Raw genomic sequence first — 26,559 nt, 5'->3', positions numbered from 1 at the left:
TCACGGCATTATACAAGAGTTGACCGTCGATGGAAGATTATAGACTTTGATCTAGCTCGACAGCCAGTCTAGATATATAAACGAGTTAAGCCTATGGCTATGATTCCTATAATCTCAGTAATGAAAGTAGAGAAGCTGATGTGTAATGGATGTGAAGCTTACCTAGTTTTTGTTACCTCAGATGAGGGAAGCAAGAGGAAGTTGTTTGAGGTGCCAGTAGTACAAGATTTCTCAGATATTTCCTTAATGAATTATCAGGATTACCTCCTCGGAGAGGAGCAGAGTTTCCTATTGATTTATTTCTTGGTATACAACCTATTTCTAAGGCTCCATATCGAATGGCACCTGATAAGCTAAAGGAGTTAAGGACCTAGTTAGAAGAATTAATAGAAAAGGGTTTTATCTAACTCAGTTCATCCCTATGAGGCTTACCAGAATGGTTTGTGAGGAAGAAAGATGGATCTTTGAGGTTGTGCTTAGATTATAGCCAATTGAATTAGGTGATAGTGAAGAACAAGTACCCCTTACCTCAAGTGGATGATTTATTAGACCAGTTGCGATGAGCTAAAGTGTTCTCAAAGATAAGACTTAAGATCAGGTTACCATCAGGTGCGAGTAAGAGATAATGATATTCAGAAGATTGCTTTCAGGACTCACTAAGGACACTTTGAGTTTGTGGTGATGCCATTTGGGTTAAAAAATGCTCTAGCTGTTTTCATGGATTTGATGAATCGAGTTCTAATTACTCACCTAATATAGAAGAGCATACAGAGCATCTTACTTTAGTACTATAGAGGCTCAGAGAAGTGCAACTGTATGTCAAGTTTAGTAAGTGTGAGTTTTGGCTCACTCAAATTGGATTTCTAGGCCATGTGGTGTCAGGAGATGGTATTTCAGTGGATCTAGACAAGACTAAAGCAGTTATGGATTGGCTGAGGCCGACGACAGTGACTGAGATATGTAGTTTTCTGGGACTTGCAGGTTATTATAGGCAATTTATTGAGGGGTTTGTTCGTTTATCTTCCCCTATGACTAAGATAACAAGGAAATGAGAGAAGTTGGAATGGAATGACGCGTGTGAAGGAATGACACGTGTGAACGTGCTTTCAAAGAATTAAAGTAGAAGTTAACTATTACACCAGTTTTAGCTATACCAAGAAGTGGAGAGAAATATTCCATTTACAGTAATGCTTCCCATTAGGATTGGGATGTGTATTGATGTAAGAGGGTCCAGTTAATGCTTATGCTTCCAGACAATTGAAGAAACACGAGGTGAACTACCCTACTCATGATTTAGAGTTGATAGCGGCAGTATTTGCATTAAAGATATGGAGACACTATTTATATGGTGAGAATGTTGAGATTTATAGAGATCATAAGAGTCTACATTATCTCTTATCCCAGAAAGAATTGAACATGAGAAAAAGACGTTGTGTCGAGTTATTTAAAGACTTCGACTATGAGATTCTATATCATCCAGGAAGGGTTAATGTAGTAGCTGATGCCTTGAGTAGGCGATGAGCTTTTATAGCTACAATGATGGTTCAAGAATGGAAGTTATTTGAAAAAAAAAAAATTGAATGCTCTATCTATTTCAGCCCCAGAGGATAGTACAGTGATGAGTTGTGCTTACATGAGAATACAACCCAAGTTATTTGTTTTACTCAAGAACCAATAATCAAAAGATGAGAAGTTGGCGTAGATTTTAGCAGATATTAAGAAATTTTCTCCTTTGGGATATACTCTACGAAGTGATGGTATACTCTTATTTCAAGGACGTATTTGTATACCCGATGATGGGAATCTTAAAAAAGAGATTTTGAATGAAGCACACAAGAGTTGTTACACTATTCATCCAGGTGTTGCGAAGATATACCACGACCTAAAGCGGCAGTATTGGTGGAGTGGTATGAAGAAAGATATAGCCAATTATGTTTCACAGTGTTCAGTATGCCAACAAGTTAAAGCGGAACATTAGAAACCTGTAGGTTTATTAGTTCCATTACCTATTCTAGAGTGGAAGTGGGATAATTTGCTATGGATTTTATGATGAGTTACCCAGGATGACTAGAGGCTATGGTGCTATATGGATGATTGTTGATCGTTTGACTAAATCAACCAATTTTTTACCTATCAAGAAGACTTATCCATTGAATAGATTTGCCAGAAATTATATTGAGGAGATCATGAAGTGACATGGTGTTCCATCCAGCATTGTATCAGATCGAGATCCTCGTTTCACTTCTCATTTTTGAGATCTCAGTTGAAGTTCAACACAACATTTCATCATTAGACAGATGGTCAGTCAGAGAGGACTATCAAGACTCTTGAGAACATGTTGAGACCTTATGTTCTAGATTTCCAAGGTAGTTGGGATGAGTATCTTCCTTTGGTGGAATTTGCCTACAATAATAGTTTCCATTCAAGTATTTGAATGTCACCGTATGAGGCTTGTATGGGCGACTGTGTCGATCGCCGATATGTTGGGAAGAGATTGGAGATAGGGCTTTATTGGGTCCTGAAATTGTTGAGCAGACGTTAGAAAAGATTCAAGTTATCAAAGCTAGAATGAAAATAACCCAAGACAGACAGAAAATTTATGCAGATAAGCGACGTCGAGACCTCAAGTTTGAGGTAGGTGACCATGCTTGGTTGAGGGTCATGCCTATTAAAGGAGTTCGCAGATTTGGCGTAACAGGGAAGCTTAGTCCCGGTAACATTGGTTCCTTTGAAATTTTGAGACAATAGGGACTTTGGCATATGAGTTAGCTTTGCCACCTCAGTTGTCCTATGTTCATAATGTGTTTCATGTTTCGATGTTGAGGAAGTATGTGCCAGATCCTTAGCATGTGATTGATTTTCAGAATCTTGAAGTTAGAGAAGATGTGTCTTATGAAGAGATGCCTACCAATATTCTAGAGCAAAAAGAAAAAAATTTGAGGAATCGATCAATTCCTCTCGTGAAAAATGCAATGGAAGTGACACTCGTCAGAAAAGGCGACGTGAGAATTAGAAGAAGAGATAATGAGCTTTACCCCTCATTGTTTGAGTAACCAGGTACGAATTTGGAGGACCAAATTCTTTTAAGGAGGGGAGAAATTGTAACGACCCATTAGAGGGCCCAGTATTTATTCAGGAATTATTTAATTAATTATTGAAGTGTTGATTAGGAGATTTTGCCAATTAATTATCTAATGTGGCAATTTAGAGATTTTGAAGGAAAAGAATATCATTTATTTCCTTTTAATGTTGGAGTTAAAGGAATTTGCCAAGGTGGCAATTTAGATTTTTAATTGGGAGAATAGTATATAAATAGCATTTAAAGAGCATTTAATTCTAGTTATTTATTTAATTAAATGCAAGGGCATGAAGGTAATTTTGGAGTTTTATTATTATTTGAGAGTTTTAATAACAATGTTTGTATGATTATTAATTAAGTGAGACTATGTATTTAAAGAAAAATGAGAATCCATGTATGAGATGGAATTGGATTAAGAGTCTCCTAGTCCTAATAGGAGAAGGTTTTGAGAGTCTCCAATTTCAATTGGGAGAGGGATTCCAAGTTATAAAAGGAAAGGGATCTAGGACTTTATGTCTATATATAGAGCCCATTAGCTTAGCTTTTCTTCACACCGTGTGATAAACAGAAAGGCCAAGAGATAGCAGAGGCTTGCTAGAGTCTTCAGGATCGCTCCAGAGTTCGATCAGAGAGTTTTATCAGGCAAGTATTCTTCCTGTAATCCTTTCCATTACAGGTTCATATCAGTTTTTCAGATTATTCCAGTTCTTCATTAAGTTCTCAGATTTTATATCAGTAAGCAGAGACGTATATATATTATATATGCGTATAACAGTGAAGTTATGAGCAAGTTTCATTAATCCTTATCCATTTTGGATTGCAAGTTCCATTAATCCTTATCCATTTTGGATTGCAAGTTCCAGTAATCCTAATCCATTTTGGATTGCAAGTTCTATTAATCCTCATCCATTTTGGATTGCAAGTTCTAGTAATCCTTATCCATTTTGGATTGCAAGTTCTATAAATCCTTATCCTTTTTGGATTGCAAGTTCTATTAATCCTCATTCTTTTTGGATTGCAAGTTCCAGTAATCCTCATCCATTTTGGATTGCAAGTTCCAGTAATCCTTATCCATTTTGGATTGCAAGTTCCATTAATTCTTATCCATTTTGGATTGCAAGTTCTATTAATCCTCATCCATTTTGGATTGTAAGTTCTATTAATCCTTATCCATTTTAGATTGCAAGTTCTATTACTCTAAGTTCTAATATCCAGATACCTTGTATCGTATCCGGATGTATCTAAAGTTCTTCAAGTATGATATCCGGATGTCTCGCCTGATGTCCGGATGCCTCCCTCAAAAGTTGAATTTTTCATTCGAATAGTCCCCCAGTTATATCTGAATGCATCAGTGAGATATCCGGAGGACCAAAATCATATCCGGATGTCCTAGTTCATATTCGAATACTTCCTAGCATATCCGAATAGCTTCTTCTTTGAATGTCAGTATATCCGGATGAGCCTTCTTCATATCTGGATGTCTTTCTTCTTATCCTGATATCCTTTCTCATATCCGGATGACTTTTCCAGAAATCTAATTTAGCTTCCAGTGAGTCCTAATTCAAGTTTAATTCAATCAATGTATTCAATACCTTCCAACATTGAATTCATAAGCCAGAACATGACAAGTTAATCATACCCATACCATAAATCATAATTCATAGAATCTTTGTATTCCAATATATAGATGAAGATCATATCATGTTCAGCATTATTTTATTTTGACATGATCAGCATTATTTTGTGAGATTATGTGCATACATTTTGGTATGAGCATTGAGCATGACTTTATATGGAGCACTACATATCGTGTGCCAGCATTTATGTGAGCATTGCATTGCATTATGCGCGCTAGGCGGCTTGTCCGTGGGGATCCCATCAGTTTCAGTTTCAGCTCAGTTTATGAGTTGCTCGCTTGGTGGCAACCAGGGGGCTAGGGGCTTTGCCCACAGTATGTGCTTACAGTTTTTATGTATGCAGGTTTCAGATCAGACAGGTATGTATTATCAGATTATGTGGGCCTATGAGCCAAAGTTGCATACCTGCATTTAGTTTACAGTTTATGTGCATTACATTTTTATGAATGCAATCAGACAGTAATTATACAGTACAAGTTCAGTCAGTTATTTATCAGTATCGATATTCTTTGATTCAGCTTCAGTATTCTTTCTAGCTTATTACTTGCTGAGCTTTTGTAGCTCACCTTGTACTCTTCCCCCTCCAGGTTCTAGCAGGGGAGTACCAGATGTGGGGCCTAGCAGCAGTGGTTTATAGTGTGTGTACATGGAGCCGCTCAAGATAAAAGATGTCTGGGAGTCTGTTGAGTTTTATAGTGTTTTCTCAGTTTAAATCTATTTTATATTTCAGTTGAGGGATTGTCCCTCAGACAGAGTTTATGGCTTTTAGTCTGTATTGACTCAGAGTTTTTATTCTAGTTGATTGAGATGTTCAGTTATGGTATCAGATTTCAGATTATCAGTTAGTTTATTTTATTATCCCCAGTAGCACCTCTTCTCGGGCAGTTCTAGGAGAGGGGGTGTTACACTCTTAAATCTGTGTATGTGTTGATGCCGGTTGGATGAATGCATGCATTGTCTTTGTTTGAGAATCCAAGGTTTTTGTGCTCGTTTGAGGCTTTAACTAGAAGCAAGAACAATTAGTCTCGAATCTGTGCAATAAGGGGAATAAAAACTGATAAATCGAACTAAGAGGTTTCTGAAATCTGTTTATTGGTTTTCTTTCCAATCTTTGGCGGTTGTTAAAGGATTATTCTGGTTTTTGATTTGAGAATCGAAACTAAACAAATGGTTTATTGAGAAGGCGATGAAAACTGGGATAGAAGGTTGGTTTGCAATTGATTTTATCTTGATTTCTTGTGTTCTTGCTTGTTTAGTTTTCTGTTTTTCATCAAAACTTTCCCCCCCCCCGTTTAACCTTGTTTTGACAGATTCGTTGAAGGTTCGTTGGGAGACGACTTAGGGTTGCACTCTTGCTGCAAATCCAAATCATCATTTATCTAATCTATCGGTGTTCGACAGCCCCGATCAGATTTTGGCGCCGTTGCCGGGGAACCAATCTCGTTTCTGTCAAAAGAAGACTGATTCAAAAAAAAAAAAAAAATTATATATATATATTCCTTGATAATCTAATAGCAGATATTGTGGTTGCTACTTGGTATATAGGTTGGAAACTAGCTGGTTGCGGGCTACTGGTCCAAAGCGAGTTAACCATACTCGGCACTGCTAGATACAATGCCACGTACCAAGTTTATGCCATAAATCAAGAAGTGAACATGCTTTCAAGAATAGCTGCTGATTGAAAACTCTTATTCTCTGTTTTGTAGTGAGACCGGCAAGCTGCATCCAAGTGCAAGACATAGCCGAATTCAGCAGCTAAGATAGAAAACTCAGCAAGTGCAAAATTCAGCAGTTTTGGAAGCCTCCATGACAGATAGCAAAATTTAAGGATTGAGAACAAGATACCGGTTCTATCCTCTTCCTTTCTCATCCTTACTTGATGTTATTTCATGTCTTTATGCCTCCCTTGATGTTTTCTTGCATTTAGAGTGGTCTTTGAGGCAAAATAGGAGCTGATTTGAAAAAAAAACGATTTTGACAGTTACTGTTCACTACTTCCAACTTTCTCCGATTTTTTTGAAATTTGGTGTCCAAAGAAATGGGGGTGTGAGGATTATGAGTCACCTCTTTGCGGTGAGGAGATCGTTTTTTGGTCAAATTCCAACGTTTAGACCACTTTTTGGTCCATTTTGTGTTTCTCAGTGGCTAATTTTGTGTGGTTTTTAGTGTTTTTAGGTCCCTCAGTGTTTTAGTGGTGGAATTTTGTGAAAAATTGCAATAAAAAATCATCTAAGGGCTTCTTGTTTGACCTATTTTAGTGTTTTAGTGTTTTTGTGTTTCTGTGTTTTTTGTGTTTTTCAGTTTTTGGTGTGCATAGGCCAGTTTGTGTGCTATTTTTTGTGAGTCATTTTGAGTGTGTTTTTGTGCTGATCTTTAGTGCATGACCAGGTCCTCTAAGGGCATACCAATTGACCTAGACCTTGAAATAGAAAGGACCCTTAGGAAGCAAAGGAAGGCTAGAGAGTTAGAGCTTCGGATACCTGATAATCCTCCTGCCTCTTCTGCCACTGCTATTCCTTCTGTTTCTATACCTACCCCTGACTTCAGCACAATGGCAGGTAATGGGAATGAACACAATAGGAATGGAAATAATGTAAATCATGGTCATTTGGATGGTAGAACCATTAGAGAATTGGCTGCCCCTGATGTGCACTACCAGTCTTTATGCATTCAATATCCCCAATTGGATGCAACCTTTGAATTGAAATCTGGGCTAATCCATTTGCTTCCCAAGTTTCATGGCCTTGCAGGTGAAGATCCGCACAAGCACCTCAAAGAATTCCATGTTGTCTGCTCCACAATGAGGCCACAAGGAGTTGATGAGGAGCAGATAAAACTTAGGGCCTTCCCATTTTCATTGGATGGAGCTGCAAAGGATTGGTTATACTACCTACCACCTGCTGCCATCACAAGTTGGGATGGGCTAAAAAGGATCTTTTTGGAGAAGTTCTTTCCAGCATCCCGAACAGCCGCCATTCGAAAAGAAATTTGTGGCATAAGGCAGAATCATGGGGAGACATTACATGAATATTGGGAGCGATTCAAGAAACTCTGTTCTAGTTGTCCACACCATCAAATCAGTGACCAGCTGCTGGTCCAATACTTCTATGAAGGTCTTATTCCAATGGATAGGTATTTGGTGGATGCAGCTAGTGGAGGAGCCCTCTCTGAAAAGACACCAGCAGCTGCTCAAGAGCTAATCTCCAAGATGGCACAGAATGCCCAACAATTTGGTACCAGGTCAGCCACTCCCATGAGACAAGCCAATGAGATTGGTGTTGCTGCCATCAATGACCAACAGAGAATAGAGAACAAACTGGAGGAATTGGCCTCCATGGTCAGACAGCTAGCCCTTGATAAAGGACAGTCCAAATCTCAGCAGGTATGTGGTATTTGCTCATTATCCTCCCATGGTACTGACCAATGTCCTCAACTGCAGGAGAATACAGAAGCTTGTGCTGGCATTTTTCCAGGAAGACCCTTCCAGCCACAGCATCATCAGCAACAAAGATATGATCCATATGCTGCCACCTATAATCCAGGGTGGAGAGATCATCCGAATTTGAGGTATGGAGGTCCTTCCAACCAGCCATTCCAGCCACAGCAACAGCAACCTCAGCAGCACAGATTCAATGCACAAAGACCAAGTCAATCAATGCAGCAACCCCAACCAGCTCCTAAATCCGAATCAAGCTTGGAAGATATCATGAAGCAGCTCGTTGCCAACAATCTCCAGTTTCAGCAAAGGACCGACACTGCCATACAAAATTTGGAGACACAGATTGGACAGCTGGCAACCAACATCAGTGAGCTACGGAGTCAAGGTTCGGGTCAGTTGCCTTCACAACCAGTTTCAAATCCAAGGGGCAATGTAAGTGCTATCGTTCTCCGCAGTGGCAAAGAGTTAAGCAGCCCACCCTCTCCACAACCAGAACTTGGGCAGCAACAAGAAAGCCAAAGGGAAGATCAACCTCCTCCCATTCAAAAGGACAAGCAGCCCACCACTATTGATCAAGATAGAGGAGAGACTTCTTACAACCATCCACTGCCATTTCCTCACCGAGCCACTCAAAATAAAAAGAGGGCAGAAGCTGAGTTGGACAAGGAGATAATGGAAACTTTCAAAAAAGTTGAGGTGAACATACCACTCTTGGAGGCCATCAGACAGATTCCCAAGTATGCCAAGTTTCTCAAAGACTTGTGCACCCACAAAAGGAAACTGAAAGGAAATGAAAAAATCAACTTGGGAAGAAATGTGTCAGCATTGATTCAACCTGCCATGCCTCAGAAATGCAAAGATCCAGGGACTTTCACCATTCCTTGCACTATTGGAAATTTGCAATTTCATAATGCTATGTTGGATTTAGGAGCCTCTATTAATGTGATGCCTAAATCTGTATATTCTTCTTTGCAGGCAGGTGCAGGCACATTGACATCTACAGGAGTGGTGGTCCAGTTGGCAAATAGGAGCACAGCATACCCTGAGGGAGTATTAGAGGATGTATTAGTAAAGGTAAAGGATTTCATATTCCCTGCTGACTTCTATGTTTTGAATATGGAGGATGATCGCACACCCGGACACGCACCACTCATTCTAGGTAGGCCCTTCTTGAAAACTGCAAGGACAATAATTAATGTGCATGAGGGTACTTTATCTATGGAGTTCGCTGGTAACACAATTCAATTCAATATCATTGATGCCATGAAGTATCCCTTAGAAGATCATTCTGCCTTGCATGTTAACTTTATTGACTTAATGGTGGAGAAAGCATGTGTTGAGTTGTATAGTCTTGAGTCTGAATTCCCCACCATCCATGATTTTACTGATGATATGCATTGCCCTCAGTCTCATGACAGACTCAGTAAGTGTAATGCTTGTTCTGAAATAGATGAGTTTTTGAGTATTGTTGATAGTGCACCTTCTCATACTATATCCGATTCTCATGTGCCTCCCATAGAGGAAGTTTCTGTTGTTGAGAATGTAGTGCAGGTAGGTGGCAACATAAGCAGACTGGTGCCTTCAATTCAACAGCCACCCACCTTGGAGTGTAAGCCCCTGCCCGAGAATCTGAAGTACGCTTACTTGGCGGATGGAGACAAGCTACCCGTGATCATCGCCGACAACCTTCAGCCTGACCAAGAGGAGAAGTTGCTGAATCTGTTGAAGCAACATAAGAGAGCCATAGGTTGGTCACTTGCAGACATTCCCGGTATATCCCCTTCCTTATGCATGCACAGGATTCATTTAGAGGAAAGAGCTCGACCAGTGAGACAGCCCCAGAGGAGACTCAATCCCACCATTCTAGATGTGGTCAAGAAAGAGGTAAGTAAACTACTTTCGGCTGGCATTATTTATCCTATCTCTGACAGCCAGTGGGTGAGTCCAGTGCAGGTAGTTCCGAAGAAGACAGGATTCACAGTGGTAGCCAATGAGAGGAATGAGCTAGTGCCCATGCGAGTGCAGAACAGCTGGAGAGTCTGCATTGACTATAGGAGGCTCAACCAAGCTACCAGGAAGGATCATTTCCCACTCCCATTCATTGATCAGATGCTAGAGAGGTTAGCTGGAAAGTCCCATTACTGCTTCCTTGATGGTTTCTCTGGTTATTTTCAGATTTGCATAGCACCGGAGGATCAGGAGAAGACCACCTTCACCTGCCCCTTTGGCACTTTTGCATACTGGAGGATGCCATTTGGTCTATGTAATGCCCCAGGTACGTGGCCAGCGATTGTCGAACCGCTCCAGAATTAGAGATCTATGAATCTCTTCTCTAGTTTGCAGCAAAGTGCACCCTAGGTCATCTCTCACAAGGAGCCTCACCTTCTTCTACCAACAAAGAGAACCAATACCAATAACAGTTTGTTTAGGGGGGGTTGTTTTGACAGAAAACTAATTGGCAAAACAGAAAGATGAAGATGGATGAAAAATCAATAAGAGGAGTGCAACCGGCTGTGTATTTGTCTCCTATGTGAAATCTTCCTTGTCCACTCTATGGTTTGCTAGATGCTTTGATCTCCGGAAAACAAACTCAAAGTATCCCCAACAACCGTCCAAGGATTAGAATGATTGGAACAACAAAATGGATACAGAAATCTCTTGTAAACAAAATGCAACCATTCACTCTCTATTCAACCTATCCGGACCTATGCAAGAACAACCGTTCAAGCACATAATATTCATTTCCGAGATGTTATACCAACCGGCTATAACATTCTGTTCTCTTAAGCACTTAACAGAATATGAAACCATGCAAATTCACACAAACCTGCCATGAACTCCATGCATTCACAAATCTGCTCAAACTAAACCAAATAGAAATGAATAAGAAACAAACAACAAACCAGATTCTTGCAGCTCATCCGGGACTCAAATTCCACATGGATTCAAGACACACAACCGGTTACAAATGCTCTAGCCTATCATTACAGAAAGGAAAACAAAATGGAACAAAAGATGTAAAAAACAGGAAAGTGCTACAACAACAAAAACGGGTAGAATCCTCTCTATTTTCTCCTCTCTTTCTATCTCATCATCCCCTGAAAATTAATGCTAAGAGGCCTTAAATACATGGCCAAGAAAGGAAAGGCTAGGGAGGCTAGGGTTGGGCCTAGCCCAACAGAAAACAAGTGAGCCCAAAACAGCACAATGAGTAGCCCAAGTTTGCTCCTTGAAAGTAAGCCCAAGTTCCTTTAGTGAGCCACTTCTCTAGAAATATGCATGCTATCAGTACGTTCCTTTATTTGAAATAGCCCAAGTTCCTTTAGTGAGCCACTTCTCTAGAAATAGCCCAAGTTCCTTTAGTAAGCCCAAGTTCCTTTATTTGAAGCATAATAAAATAGAAACAATGAAATATCAGCAAAAATTACTTCAAATGGCCTAATAAGAATGAAGTGAAATGCCAAAATATGGTATAAATATGCATGCTATCAGTACGTTCCAGCGATGCATGGTGAGTATATTTTCAGATTTACTTGAGCATTGCATGGAAGTTTTCATGGATGATTTTTCCGTCTATGGAACCTCCTTTGATGAGTGTCTGATCAGTTTGGGTAGAGTCCTAGAGAGATGTGTTGAGAAGAATCTTGTCCTAAATTTTGAAAAATGTCATTTCATGGTTGAGCAGGGGATTGTTTTGGGTCATGTTGTGTCCAAGAGGGGTATAGAGGTTGATAAGTCCAAGGTCGATATCATTTCTTCTTTGCCTTACCCCGCGTCTGTGCGGGAGGTACGTTCTTTCCTTGGACATGCAGGATTCTACAGGAGATTCATCCAAGACTTCAGCAAGATTGCCCTTCCAATGTCCAACCTGCTTCAGAAGGATGTGGAATTCAAATTTGATGAGTCTTGCAAGATGGCCTTTGAGGAGCTCAAGAGGCGCTTGACTTCTCCACCCATCATCCAGCCACCCAACTGGGACTTGCCATTCGAGCTCATGTGTGATGCTTCCAATTATGCAGTTGGTGCCGTCCTTTCACAACGAGTGGAGAAGAAGTCACACGTCATTGCTTATGCCTCGCGCACTCTGGACAACGCCTAAGCAAACTACACCACTACTGAAAAGGAGCTTCTTGCCATTGTGTTTGCTTTAGATAAATTTCGCTCTTATCTCCTGGGTTCTAATGTTGTCGTGTTTTCTGACCATGCAGCTTTGAAATATCTCTTGAAGAAGCACGATGCCAAACCCAGGTTGATACGGTGGATGCTCCTGCTTCAAGAGTTCAATGTTGAGATCAAAGATAAGAGTGGAGCTGAGAATCTTGTGGCTGATCATTTGAGCAGGCTTCCTTCCTCTTCAGATGCCACTACCATGGACTGTCAGCCTATCAGAGATGACTTCCCAGATGAGTTACTCTATCACTTGCATGGTACTAAGCCCTGGTATGCTGACATTGTTAATTTTCTAGCTGCATATGATATCCTTGCCCATCTTAAGAGAGATCAGCTAAGTAAATTTAAAAGTCAGGCCAAGTACTATGTATGGGATGATCCATATCTATGGCGCATGTGTAGTGACCAAGTCCTTAGGAGATGTGTGCCCGATATTGAGTTTTCTTCAGTCTTGCATTTCTGTCATTCACTTGCATGTGGTGGTCACTTTGGTCCTCAACGCACAGCTAGAAAGGTCCTAGACTCAGGTTTATATTGGCCATCCCTTTTTCGAGATGCTCATACATTTTGTAAGAATTGCACACGTTGCCAGCACACAGGATCAATATCACGTAGGAATGAAATGCCTCAGCAACCCTTACTATTTTGCGAGATCTTTGATGTTTGGGGCATTGATTTCATGGGTCCTTTTCCTGTCTCCTTTGGTTTTGTGTACATTCTTTTGGCTGTGGATTATGTTTCGAAATGGGTGGAATCTAGAGCCACCAGGACTGATGATTCTTCTGTGGTTGCAGATTTTGTTAGATCTCATATTTTCTGCAGGTTTGGCATTCCCAAGGCCATCATCAGTGATCAAGGATCCCACTTCTGTAACAGAACGATGCAATCCATGCTTCGAAAGTATGGAGTTTTACATAAAGTGGCGACGCCCTACCATCCACAGACCAATGGGCAGGCTGAGGTTTCAAACAGAGAGATCAAGCATATTCTAGAGAAGACAGTCCAGCCCAACAGGAAAGACTGGAGCAAAAGGTTGGAAGATGCACTTTGGGCCTACCGCACGGCCTACAAGACTCCTATTGGCATGTCCCCATATCGACTGGTCTTTGGAAAAGCATGTCATCTGCCGGTAGAGATCGAGCATAAGGCCTATTGGGCGGTAAAGCAATGCAACATGGATATGACAGAGGCTGGTTCCCAACGAAAGCTTCAATTGCAAGAGCTTGAGGAATTGAGATTGGAAGCATACGAGAACTCCAGAATTTACAAGGAAAAAACTAAGGCTGCTCATGACAAATTCATCAACAAGAAAGAGTTCGAAGTTGGCCAGAAAGTCCTCCTATACAACTCCCGTCTAAAACTAATGCCAGGTAAGTTGCGTTCTCGTTGGATTGGTCCTTTTGTGGTTACTCATGTTTTTCCTTATGGTGCAGTTGAGCTTATGGATGAGTCAACCGCAAAGCGATTCACAGTCAATGGGCAGCGGCTTAAGCCATTCTACGAGAGCTTTCAAGAGCATACTATGGAGGAGCTGCATCTCCTCAACGCCGCCTACAATTGACAAAATCAGGCTGTTCCTCTCCTCTCTCCTTATTTTTTATTATTTACTTGTCCTATACCTGATTCTTGCTGCATGCTTACATTGAGGACAATGTAATGTTTAAGTGTGGGGGGAGGAGTTTTAGAAAATTGAAATAAAAATAAAAATAAAATAATAATAAATTTTTTTTTTTTTTTGCAAAATGAGGCAAATTGAGTTTGAAAGAATTTAGCATGATTAGAAAGTTGATCTTATCTTTTTGGGCTTTCAAGTAAATTGGAAATGAGTTTGGCTTTGGTGAGTTGATTGAGGTAGCCTTTGTGGGGATATTTGTGCATGTTCTTGTCCTTTCTTATGCTATGCCTATATCCACTAATTATGGGTATCACTCCAGAGCTTGTTTTGAATCTTTATTGAAGCTATCAATGCTCATGCATGTGAAAAAAAAAAAAAAAAAAAAAGAGTTATCTTTTCCCTTCTTTAGGTTGAAGAACATTCATTGCATCCCTTGATTATGGCAACATATTAAGCAAGTCCTTTGGAATCAAAAAGAAAAATAGATAGAAAGGCCAAAGGCTAAGGTGAGATGGAGTGCAAAACGCACTCGCCAAGGTGAGATGGAGCGTAAAACGCACTCACAAAGGTTGGGATGGAGCGTAAAACGCACCCACCTTTCAAAAAAAAAAACATTGTGTCTATTTTCTACTTGCTTAATAGTTCTTCATTGATCTTGGGTTGTCTTGAATGTTTTCTTCCTAAGGTTTACTTTACTTTTCATTGTTATCTTCCTATCCCTTTCACCTTACCATGTTTGAGCCTTGAATAAAAGTCCTTTCGATATGCATGCATAAAGCACTAAGAGTGGAGATTTAGAAGATGAGCATATCTGGTAGTGGAATTATGATTGAGTGGAGTTGGGCATAGCATTTGAGGAACTTGAAAGCATGTTCTTATTCTATGAGGGTCTACTTATTTTGACTCGCCTTGCCAAGTAAAATTGCCATGCTACTTGTTTGTTTGGGAAGTGTAAGAAAGATGATCTTTGAAGTGTTGAATTCCTATAAAACTTGCCATGCCTCTCATTTTGCATTCTTTGCATCCTTTTTGTTCGAAAGAGTGAATGTTAGTGTTTAGTGTTTTGCCCAGGAGTGCAAAAGTCCAAGTGTGGGGGAAATTGATAGAGCACATATTCTCATATTATTTAGCCCTCAAATTTAGTCTTTTTTGCACATTAGTTGTGTCCTTTTTATTCATCTTGGTTTTATTTTATAGAAATTGGGCTTCACACTATTTTACTTTATTTTTCCAGGTTTAGGGCTATGGGAGCATGATATGGGGCATGAAACGTCTTGATGGCAATGAGATATCTTGGAAATTGGAGATAGAGAAGTGAGGGCCATTTTTAGCAGATTTAACCTCCTGCACTTCCTTCAGTATTTTGGCCTAGATAAAGTTCCAGAATGAAGATGATGTCTTCAGAGATATTGTATAGGACTTCTAGGGATTTCTTTAAAGGTATGGTTTGTCCAAATCCGAGTTCGTTTGGGCCTTCAAACAGCACTCCAAAGTCGGGACTAGGAAGTTGGGTCAAATTAGGAAAGCTGCACAGATGCTGATTCCTTAAAAGGGCCATATCTTGGGCGTCCGATATCCAAATCAAGTGATTCAAAAGGCCAAATTAATATAATCTTCCTGATCTACAATTATTATGAAGAGGCCGAAGCCCATAACGCGCTCTAACTTATCCGAAATCGGCTGTGAAGTGGCAGTAACCTAGGGTTTCCTCCTTAAGCCCTATTTAAGCACCTTAAGTGGCCGATTTTGAGAGGATTCTTTCGAAGGGCGTGAACAGTAGCCAGCTTTCATTCTCCCCATTATTCTTGTCAAGATGGAGGGCTAAGGTTCTGTAATCAGTTGCAATACCATCCTTGTTCCCGGTTTGAGTCTTTGGTTTTAATGGAAATCTGTTTGTTTTTAGTTTTAACTTTGTTGTTCTCTTGTTTCTGTTCTCTCTTAAATCTGTGTATGTGTTGATGCCGGTTGGATGAATGCATGCATTGTCTTTGTTTGAGAATCCAAGGTTTTTGTGCTCGTTCGAGGCTTTAACTAGAAGCAAGAACAATTAGTCTCGAATCTGTGCAATAAGGGGAATAAAAACTGATAAATCGAACTAAGAGGTTTCTGAAATCTGTTTATTGGTTTTCTTTCCAATCTTTGGCGGTTGTTAAAGGATTATTCTGGTTTTTGATTTGAGAATCGAAACTAAACAAATGGTTTATTGAGAAGGCGATGAAAACTGGGATAGAAGGTTGGTTTGCAATTGATTGCATCTTGATTTCTTGTGTTCTTGCTTGTTTAGTTTTCTGTTTTTCATCAAAACTTTCCCCCCCCCGTTTAACCTTGTTTTGACAGATTCGTTGAAGGTTCGTTGGGAGACGACTTAGGGTTGCACTCTTGCTGCAAATCCAAATCATCATTTATCTAATCTATCGGTGTTCGACAGCCTCGATCAGTCGCCTACGTGATTATATGGTACACCCAAAAGATCAACAGTCCAAGCAGCCGGCCCAACCAAGTCCTCGCCAAGCTCTCGAGCCGAACTAAACGCCCATGGTGAGAACCATCTTTACCATTCATGGAGGGCCTCATATTGCAGGGACTTCTAACAGGTCCCATGAATGATATGTTCGGGAAGCCGATCACCTCTTGCTTGTTGGGAATAGTAGCCAAGAAGGGCCCTCCAAGAGAGCCAGAATAGCTTCTGACGATATCGCTTTCACCAAGGATGATTCTAGAGATGTGCACTGGCAGCACAACGATGCCCTCTTGGTTTGAGCTCGGACCGGCAATATGGAGCTGCGAAGGATCATGGTGGACACAGGTAGTTCGGTAAGCGTCATGTACAGGGGATGTTTTGACTAGATGGGACTGGGACCAGACTTGCTGATAGCCTCTCCAGAACCGCTATATGGATTCACTGGTGACGCAGTAATCCCAAAAGAACGTATAAGACTCCCGTTAACGGTTGGGGAGTCAAACCTTCAAGCCACAGCAATAATAGATTTCCTTATTATTAATAGTCCCTTCGCGTACAATGTCGTCATGGGGAGACCTGCCATGAACGACTTGGACCTAGTTGTCTCAACCAAGGCCCCGGCCATTAAGTTTCCAACCCCAAAAGGGACTGGATGTGTGAGGGGCGAGCAGTATTTAGCGAGACACTGCTATAAGGAGGCACTAAAAATAGGGCTCAAAGGAAAAAAGGTGAATATGGCCTCCAGGGGGGAAGCTCGAGTCATTAGTAGCCAGGGAGTTAGCCACGATCTAGACCCGCGCGACGTGGATTGCGACCGAGCTGCCAGCTCGGTAGACGAACTGGAAGATGTTGTAGTCAATAACCTCAACGCCAAAAGGCGCCTCCAGGTGGGCAAAAGCCTCTCCCTTGAGGTAAAGTCCCAACTGACTGATTTCCTTGAAGCAAATTTAGATATGTTCGCATGGAACCACAAAGATATGGTGGGAATAGACCCAAATTTAATGCAGCATCGACTCAATATCGATCCCAACTATAATCTGGTTATCCAAAAGAGGAGACCCATGACGGCTGAACGTTACACGACCCTGAAAGAAGAGGTAGACAAACTACTGGCCAACAAGTTCATTAGGGAAGCCTATTACCCGACCTGGGTGGCAAACCCGGTCTTAGTGAAGAAGAAGAATGAAAAGTGGAGGACCTGTGTCGACTTTATAGATCTGAATAAGGCTTACCCAAAAGACAGTTTCCCTTTACCTAAAATTAACCAGCTCATGGACGCAACAGCTGGCCATTAGCTTTTAAGTTTCATGGATGCCTATTTGGGGTACAACCAGATCCCTATGAACCCTGACGAGGAGGAACATACATCCTTTGTGATGGATCGAGGGCTATACTGCTACAAGGTAATGCCTTTTGGACTAAGGAATGCAGGAGCAACGTATCAACAACTAGTTAACATGATGTTCAGAGAACTTATCGAAAAAACCATGGAGGTGTACGTTGATGATATGCTGGTGAAATCCAGACAGGTCGCTAACCACGTCAGCGACCTAGAAGAAGCATTCTAGGTTTTGAGAAAGTACCAGATGAAATTGAATCCACTCAAATGTTCATTTGGCATGGCTTCCGGAAGTTTTTGGGGTTTATGGTGAATGGAAGGGGGATTGAGGCCAACCTTGAGAAAATTCGAGCTCTGATTGACATGCGATCACCTACCAAAGCGAAAGAAGTGCAAAGCCTTAATGGCCAGATCACTGCCCTTAGCAGATTCGTCTCCAAATCGTCCGATAAGTCCATCCCATTCTTTAATGTCTTAAAGCAAGTAAAAAGCTTCATGTGGACGGAGGAATGTGAAAATGCTTTCCAACAGCTTAAGGAATATATGGGATGTGCTCTTCTTATGTCAAAGCCAAAGGAAGGGGAGGAATTGATTGTCTACCTGGGAGTGTCTAAATATGCTATCAATGTCGCACTAGTGCGAGAAGAAGACTTGGTGCAGTACCCGGTATATTATGTGAGCCACATACTACTTGACACTGAAACAAGGTACACCCCCATGGAGAAGCTCACTTTTTCCTTGGTGGTCGCATCCAAAAAGCTATGCCCTTCTTTTCAAGCTCATCAGATTGGCGTACTAACCAAACATCTACTAAAGTAGATCTTGCAAAAGCCTGACTCATCCAGCCGTCTACTCAAATGGGCTAATGAGCTCGCCCAATTCAAAATAGAGTACAAGCCAAGGTTAGCCATTAAGGGGCAAGTGCTGGTGGACTTCCTAGCAAAATTCACAAGACAAGTGGAAGAGCTCGCCTCCTCAGTACTTTCAGTCTGGGAGTTATTCATAAATGGTTCCTCCAGCGAACATGGATCTGGAGTTGGCGTGCTCTTAATAAGCCCGGAGGGACATAAGATTCCTTATGCATTAAGGTTTGGATTCAGAGCGACCAACAATGAAACCGAGTACGAAGCGCTGCTGGCTGGTTGGTCGGCTGTCGAACCACTCCAGAATTAGAAATCTATGTATCTCTTCTCTAGTTTGCAGCAAAGTGCACCCTAGGTCGTCTCTCACAAGGAGCCTCACTTTCTTCTACCAACAAGGAGAACCAATATAAACAACAGTTTGTTTAGGGGGGGTTTTGACAGAAAACTAAGTAACAAAACAGAAAAAAAAAAAAACAATGATAGATGAAGATCAATAAATGAAATGCAACCGGCTGTGTATTTGTCCCCTCTGTGAAATCTTCCTCGTCCAACCTATAAATCTTGGCTTGTTAGATGTTTTAATCTCCGGGTATCAAACTTAAAGCATCCCCAACAACCGTCCAAGGTTTAGAATGAATGGAATAACAAAATGAATACAGAAATCTCTTATAAACAAAATGCAACCATTCACTCTCTATTCAACCCATCCGGAGCTATGCAAGAACAACCATTCAAGCACATTATATTCATATCTGAGATGTTATACCAACCGGCTACAACATTCTGTTCTCTTAAGCATTTAACAGAAAATGAATCCATGCAAATTCACACAAACCTGCCATGAACTCCATGCATTCAAAAATCTGCTCAAACTAAACCAAATGGAAATGAATAAGAAACAAACAACAAACCAGGTTTTTGCAACTCATCTGGGACTCGGATTCCACATGGGTTCAAGATACACAACCAGTTATAATAGCTCTAGCCTTTCATTACAGCAAGGAAGACAAAATGGAGACAAAATGAAGAAAACAGAAAAATGTTAACAACCACAAAAACGGCCAGAATCTCCTCTCATTTCTCCTCTCAATCCCCCTAGAAATAAGTGCTAAGAGGCCTTAAATACATGGCTAAGAAAGGAAAAGCTTGGAAGGCTAGGGTTGGGCCTAGCCCAACAAAAAAGAGAAGAAACAAAAGAGAGATAAGTGAGCCCAAAACAGCAAAATCGAGCAGCCCAAATCTGCTCCTTGAAAGTGAGCCCAAGCTCCTTTAGATGAGTCCCACAATTACCCAAGGCCGGCCTACCCACTTCAAGTCTTTTCCAGCTGCTTCTCTAGCCCATCCAATATTCCCTAAAGTTGAGCAAGCTTGGATTCATAGAAGTAAGATAGAAAATAGTGTAAGGATGATTTGAAGTATAATAAAATAGAAACCATGAAAGATCAGCAAAAATTACTTTAAATGGCATAATAAGACTGAGGTGAAATGCCAAAATATAGCATAAATATGCATGCTATCACTGGCCTGCGCTTGGCAAGAAAAGTCAAGGCAGAGCGATTAGCAATTTTCAATGACTCCCAACTCATGGTCTATCAGATATAAGGGGAGTATCGGGCAAAGTGCCCAAAGATGGCAGCATATCTTCAGAAAGTCAAGGAGTTATTCTGCCTCTTTGAGGAGTGCCAATTGAATCAAGTCCCATAGAGCCAGAACTCTCACATAGATGCCCTTGCTCACTTGGTGTCAGTAGGAGATGCAAACACATTGGGGGTCATCCCCGTGGAGTCCTTAGCCACACGAAGCACAGAGAGGCAAAATGAGACATTAGCACTCGAACTAAGGCCCAATTCATGGATGAGGCCCATCGTTGACTATTTACAAGAATGAAAGTTGCTAAGTGACAAGTTAGAAGCATGGCGTACTCGAGCTTGGGCATCCAGATATTGGATTTACAATGATATACTATATAAGAGAGGGTTTTCAGTCCCATTACTTAGATGCATCGACGAGCCTAATTGCCAAGTGGTTCTCACAGAAATCCATGTCAGCCACTGCGACAATCATGCTGGGAGAGTATCCTTGGATCAAAAGGCATTTCGCTAGGGTTTCTACTGGCCTACCATGAAGCGAGACTCTACAAACCTGGTGAGGAAATGTGACGCGTGTCAAAAGTTTGCAAAAATACCGCCAGTTCCCCTCGCCTACCTACAACAAATGAGCAGCCATTGGCCTTTCGCCATATGGGGCATCAACCTAATCGGGCCACTTCCAACAGCTCACGGCGGGTGTAAGCATGCTATTGTGGTCGTAGATTACTTCACCAAGTGGGCAGAAGGGAAGGAGCTCGCACAGATATCTACTGCAAAGGTAGAAAAATTCGTACGGAGCAATATCAACTGCAGGTTCGGAGTCCTTCAATAGATAGCCACGAACAACGGAACCCAATTTACCAGCTAGCAGTTGGTCCACTTTTGCGAATAACTAGGGATCAAGAAGAGTTTCACAGTCGTGGACCACCCACAAGCAAATGGCCAAGTCGAAGCTGTCAACAAAATAATCAAATAGATATTAAAGAACAGGTTGGAAGCCAGAAAGGGAGCCTGGGTGGACGAACTACAAACTGTGCTCTGGGCCTACCGAACTACAGCTCGTACAACCACGGGGGAAACTACCTTCTCTATGGTTTATGGATCTGAGGCGATGATCCCGGTAGAAAATGAGGTAACCAGTCAGCGAAGAGCCATCTTCGACCCAGAGAACAACGACCGGCTACTAGCCGCGAATCTCAATATGCTTGAAGAAGCAAGGGAGTTAGCTCACTTAAGAGTGGCGACCTACCAATAGCACATGACGAGATACTATAATTAGAGGGTTCGTGTCCGATGCTACAACGTCAGCGACCTCGTGCTACGCCTTGTTCTCCCTAGAGCTCGTAAGAGCAGCGAGGGGACATTAGGCCCAAGCTAGGAAGGCCCCTACACTGTAAAGGAAAGCCTCGGCAATGGAGCATACCACTTGGCCAACATGGACGGAGCAGCTCTCCCACGAGCTTGGAACGCAAAGCATCTGAGACCGTATTTCCGATAAGCAAACATTTTCTCTTTCTAGTATTTTTAGCTATCAATTGACGTCTCACCTTCGTTGATATCTCTTTATTAAATCGAGCATTCTGTTTGAACAATATTAATGTGTCTTTCATCTCTGCTAAATCCTTTTACACCCACATTTTGGTTGTTAAGACTAAGAGTCAGAAAATACTCTAGGGGTTAAAAGGCTATGGTTTACGAGCTAGAGCCCATTCAACTTAGCCAGCGTGCCATGATTTATGGCATATCTGAGCATTCATCTTAGTGTTTTCCCTAGGTCATGGTCGGCAAACTGGAGCCCATTCATCTTGACCGTAGTGTCATTGTTTGGCACTAAATAAGTCACCACATTAGCCAAAAAAAAAAAAAAACTTCTGAGTCATAGTTCACCAACTGGGGTCCTCTTATCTTAACAAAGGTCATGGACCGCGACCTACCTGGATGTTCATCTTGACCTCGCTAAGCCCTTAAAAGTCATGGTACATTAGCTGGGATTGGATTATAATCTACCTGAGCGTATAACTTGACTGTGAAAAGTGAATTAGTTTAACAATTCAACGAGCTATCGTATGTTAGCTTAGATCATGACCTACGGGACATACGGCTCGAACTAACGATATATTGCTCAAACATATTATATAAAGTTGCTTGTTTGTAAGATCTATTAGGCAGTAAGCTACAGGCATTCTTGAATTAACTAAATTTAAGTTTTTTCTCTATGTTCGATTTTCAATTCGCAGCAAATGACAAAGAAGCAGAATTTCGATTAAATGATAGAAATGTATTGCTTCCAAAGTCCGAGTACACAAATAAAGGAAAAAGAAAAGAGTTTAATGCCCTAGAGGATCTGGGCTCGGAGCTGTCGCTTCTTGGCAAGTAGGATTGATGGCGTCCCCAGTAGAAAGATCGGCCGTGGTCTGGTCGGGTTTGGACGAGGTGGCAGTGACTCTTAAACTCGTAGCATCGGCAGCGTACTTCTTCACTACCTCCACCGCTTCCTCACCGAAGAACGAGAAGTCGAGATCTGGATGCGCTATCCACAAAGTGAAAAGAAATGCGCTACAGACGTCAGACTCAACCACCTCACGCTTCTTCGCGACCCGAACCTCGACATCGACTTTTAACTGCTCAACCTTTTGTCGAGCTTGTTCCAATTCGCCTCACATTGCAGCCAGCTCTACTTCAGCTTTGTTTAACTTCGAAGTAACCTGGGAATAGGCCTAGTCGAGCACCTGCTTCTAGCGATACAGCTCGTCTTCAATCTCCCTCTTGGCTAGCTCGGCCTCCCTTACTCGATCTTCCAAGCCTTCGACCTGGTTCCAGTATTTTCTGAACTCGTTAGTCACAAAGGCCAGACTCTCCTCCAACTTTTTCTTATCTTGCCTCAGCACTTCGACGGTAGCCTCGAGTTTATCTTTTTCCTTTATGGCTCGAGCTCTCTCTTCTTTTTGCTTGAAAATGCCAAGAAAAGCCTACAAGATTCGAAAGGTCAATACACTTGAAAGGAATGAAACAAAAAGTATGAAGAAAGAGTAAAGAACCTTACCAAAAGATCGTGGTGAGCGACATAGTCATCGAACACATCGCCCGATACTTCCTTCCTGTCCAAATTTTTGGTGTAGTTACCAAGAACCCTATTTAAGCTATCGAGAAAATGAGTGAAGTATGTCCCACCGGCCGCGACCTCGGGTCCACTCGGTTTGTCTAGAGTATTTGTCTTTTTCCCCTTATCTGCGTAAGCCTATTGAGTGGCCTGCGAAGTAGGTGGAGCTTTTCTTTTGCTCCCAGTAGCAGGGATTTCCTCGCGAACCACAGCCTTACCACGATTCACTACGGTCGTCGCCACCGCACGCTGCGAGTAAGTACTCGAGTCGGCTGCCTCGACGCAAACTCTCGTCCCTTGCACTTTTACAGGAGAAGAAGACGCGCGAACGACCTTAGGTAAGCTATAGATTGTAGAGGTTTCGAGTCTTTAAGCTGGAGTTTCATTGCTTAAGATAACGTTGGCAAGGCCACAACCTTCACCTCTGGACGAACTATGCTTTCCCTAACTGGACTCCCGCTGAAATCAGCTATGTCTAAGGCTAACCCTATCTCTCTCTGGCCTTGAATTCCTATGTCCCCCTTTCTAATTTTTTTGAGATTGAGAGAAGCAGCAAGCTGGTAGTCTCAGAGTAAGTAGTCGTGAACTCGCAGTCGTCCTCGTATGTCTTCTCCTCGGAAGCCTTTTGAAGTCCCTGTGCCTCGGAGATGGTCAGCTCGAGTTTCCCACTAGCGACATCTGCAAAAAAAAAAAAAAAAAAAAGAGATGAAGATCCATGAAAGAAGAGTGAACAAATATATAGTGGTTATAAGGGCGAGCTCAAAGGTTACTCACTTGGTACAAGGACAAAGATGAAATTATTGAGGTCGTTAAGGGAGGAGCAAGAAATATAAAACCACTAGGACTTGTAGTGTAACACCCCCTCTCCTAGAACTGCCCGAGAAGAGGTGCTACTGGGGATAATAAAATAAACTAACTGATAATCTGAAATCTGATACCATAACTGAACATCTCAATCAACTGGAATAAAAACTCTGAGTCAATACAGACTAAAAGCCATAAACTCTGTCTGAGGGACAATCCCTCAACTGAAATATAAAATAGATTTAAACTGAGAAAACACTATAAAACTCAACAGACTCCCAGACATCTTTTATCTTGAGTGGCTCCATGTACACACACTATAAACCACTGCTGCTAGGCCCCACATCTGGTACTCCCCTGCTAGAACCTGGAGGGGGAAGAGTACAAGGTGAGCTACAAAAGCTCAGCAAGTAATAAGCTGGAAAGAATACTGAAGCTGAATCAAAGAATATCGATACTGATAAATAACTGACTGAACTTGTACTGAATAATCACTGTCTGATTATATTCATAAAAATGTAATGCACATAAACTGTAAACTAAATGCAGGTATGCAACTTTGGCTCATAGGCCCACATAATCTGATAATACATACCTGTCTGATCTGAAACCTGCATACATAAAAAAAACTGTAAGCACATACTGTGGGCAAAGCCCCTAGCCCCCTGGTTGCCACCAAGCGAGCAACTCATAAACTGAGCTGAAACTGAAACTGATGGGATCCCCACGGACAAGCCGCCTAGCGCGCATAATGCAATGCAATGCTCACATAAATGCTGGCACACGATATGTAGTGCTCCATATAAAGTCATGCTCTATGCTCATACCAAAATGTATGCACATAATCTCACAAAATAATGCTGATCATGTCAAAATAAAATAATGCTGAACATGATATGATCTTCATCTATATATTGGAATACAAAGATTCTATGAATTATGATTTATGGTATGGGTATGATTAACTTGTCATGTTCAGGCTTATGAATTCAATGTTGGAAGGTATTGAATACATTGATTGAATTAAACTTGAATTAGGACTCACTGGAAGCTAAATTAGATTTCTGGAAAAGTCATCCGGATATCAGAAAGGATATCAGGATAAGAAGAAAGACATCCAGATATGAAGAAGGCTCATCCGGATACACTGACATTCAAAGAAGAAGCTATTCGGATATGCTAGGAAGTATTCGAATATGAACTAGGACATCCGGATATGATTTTGGTCCTCCGGATATCTCACTGATGCATTCAGATATAACTGGGGGACTATTCGAATGAAAAATTCAACTTTTGAGGGAGGCATCCGGACATCAGGCGAGACATCCGGATATCATACTTGAAGAACTTTAGATACATCCGGATACGATACAAGGTATCTGGATATTAGAACTTAGAGTAATAGAACTTGCAATCCAAAATGGATAAGGATTAATAGAACTTACAATCCAAAATGGATGAGGATTAATAGAACTTGCAATCCAAAATGGATAAGAATTAATGGAACTTGCAATCCAAAATGGATAAGGATTATTGGAACTTGCAATCTAAAAAGAATGAGGATTAATAGAACTTGCAATCCAAAAAGGATAAGGATTTATAGAACTTGCAATCCAAAATGGATAAGGATTACTAGAACTTGCAATCCAAAATGGATGAGGATTAATAGAACTTGCAATCCAAAATGGATTAGGATTACTAGAACTTGCAATCCAAAATGGATGAGGATTAATAGAACTTGCAATCCAAAATGGATTAGGATTACTGGAACTTGCAATCCAAAATGGATAAGGATTAATGGAACTTGCAATCCAAAATGGATAAGGATTAATGAAACTTGCTCATAACTTCACTGTTATACGCATATATAATATATATACGTCTCTGCTTACTGATATAAAATCTGAGAACTTAATGAAGAACTGGAATAATCTGAAAAACTGATATGAACCTGTAGTGGAAGGGATTACAGGAAGAATACTTGCCTGATAGAACTCTTTGATCGAACCCTGGAGCGATCCTGAAGACTCTAGCAAGCCTCTGCTATCTCTTAGCCTTTCTGTTCTTCACATAATGTGAAGAAAAGCTAAGCTATGGGCTCTATATATAGACATAAAGTCCTAGATCCCTTTCCTTTTATAACTTGGAATCCCTCTCCCAATTGAACTTTGAGACTCTCAAAATCTTCTCCTATTGGGACTAGGAGACTCTTAATCCAATTCCATCTCATACATGGATTCTCATTCTTCTTTAAATACATAGTCCCACTTAATTAATAATAATACAAAAATTATTATTAAAACTCTCAAATAATAATAAAACTCCAAAATTACCTTCATGCCCTTGCATTTAATTTCTACAAAATAAATGTCATTTAAATGCTATTTAAATACTATTCTCTCAATTAAGAATCTAAATTGCCAGCTTGGCAAATTCCTTTAACTCCAACATTAAAAAGAAATA

The 26,559-nt window shown here is 41.1% G+C and overlaps 1 protein-coding gene across 1 annotated transcript; it reads left to right on the top strand.

The window, feature by feature from the left end:
• Positions 1 to 7,096: 7,096 nt before the first annotated feature.
• Positions 7,097 to 13,762, top strand: LOC127804529 (uncharacterized). The gene is made up of 5 exons (XM_052341402.1): positions 7,097 to 9,926; positions 10,104 to 10,319; positions 12,364 to 12,403; positions 12,497 to 12,595; positions 13,759 to 13,762. Exons 1-5 carry the CDS (start codon positions 7,097 to 7,099, stop codon positions 13,760 to 13,762), a joined length of 3,189 nt encoding a protein of 1,062 aa, XP_052197362.1.
• Positions 13,763 to 26,559: the final 12,797 nt, after the last annotated feature.

Source organism: Diospyros lotus, chromosome 6 (genome assembly GCF_014633365.1).
Source record: "Diospyros lotus cultivar Yz01 chromosome 6, ASM1463336v1, whole genome shotgun sequence".
NCBI lineage: Eukaryota > Viridiplantae > Streptophyta > Magnoliopsida > Ericales > Ebenaceae > Diospyros > Diospyros lotus.
Note: the sequence above shows the minus strand (reverse complement) of the source record. Positions and strands in the feature narration are given on the sequence as shown.

Excerpts from the sequence above, each read along its gene's own strand:
- LOC127804529 (XM_052341402.1), top strand. The coding sequence starts at position 7,097 with ATGACCAGGTCCTCTAAGGGCATACCAATTGACCTAGACCTTGAAATA. Across the intron at positions 9,927-10,103 it reads GTCACTTGCAGACATTCCCG|TGCAGGTAGTTCCGAAGAAG; the intron begins GTATATCCCCTT and ends GGGTGAGTCCAG. Across the intron at positions 12,404-12,496 it reads AAGCACGATGCCAAACCCAG|GCTTCCTTCCTCTTCAGATG; the intron begins GTTGATACGGTG and ends TCATTTGAGCAG.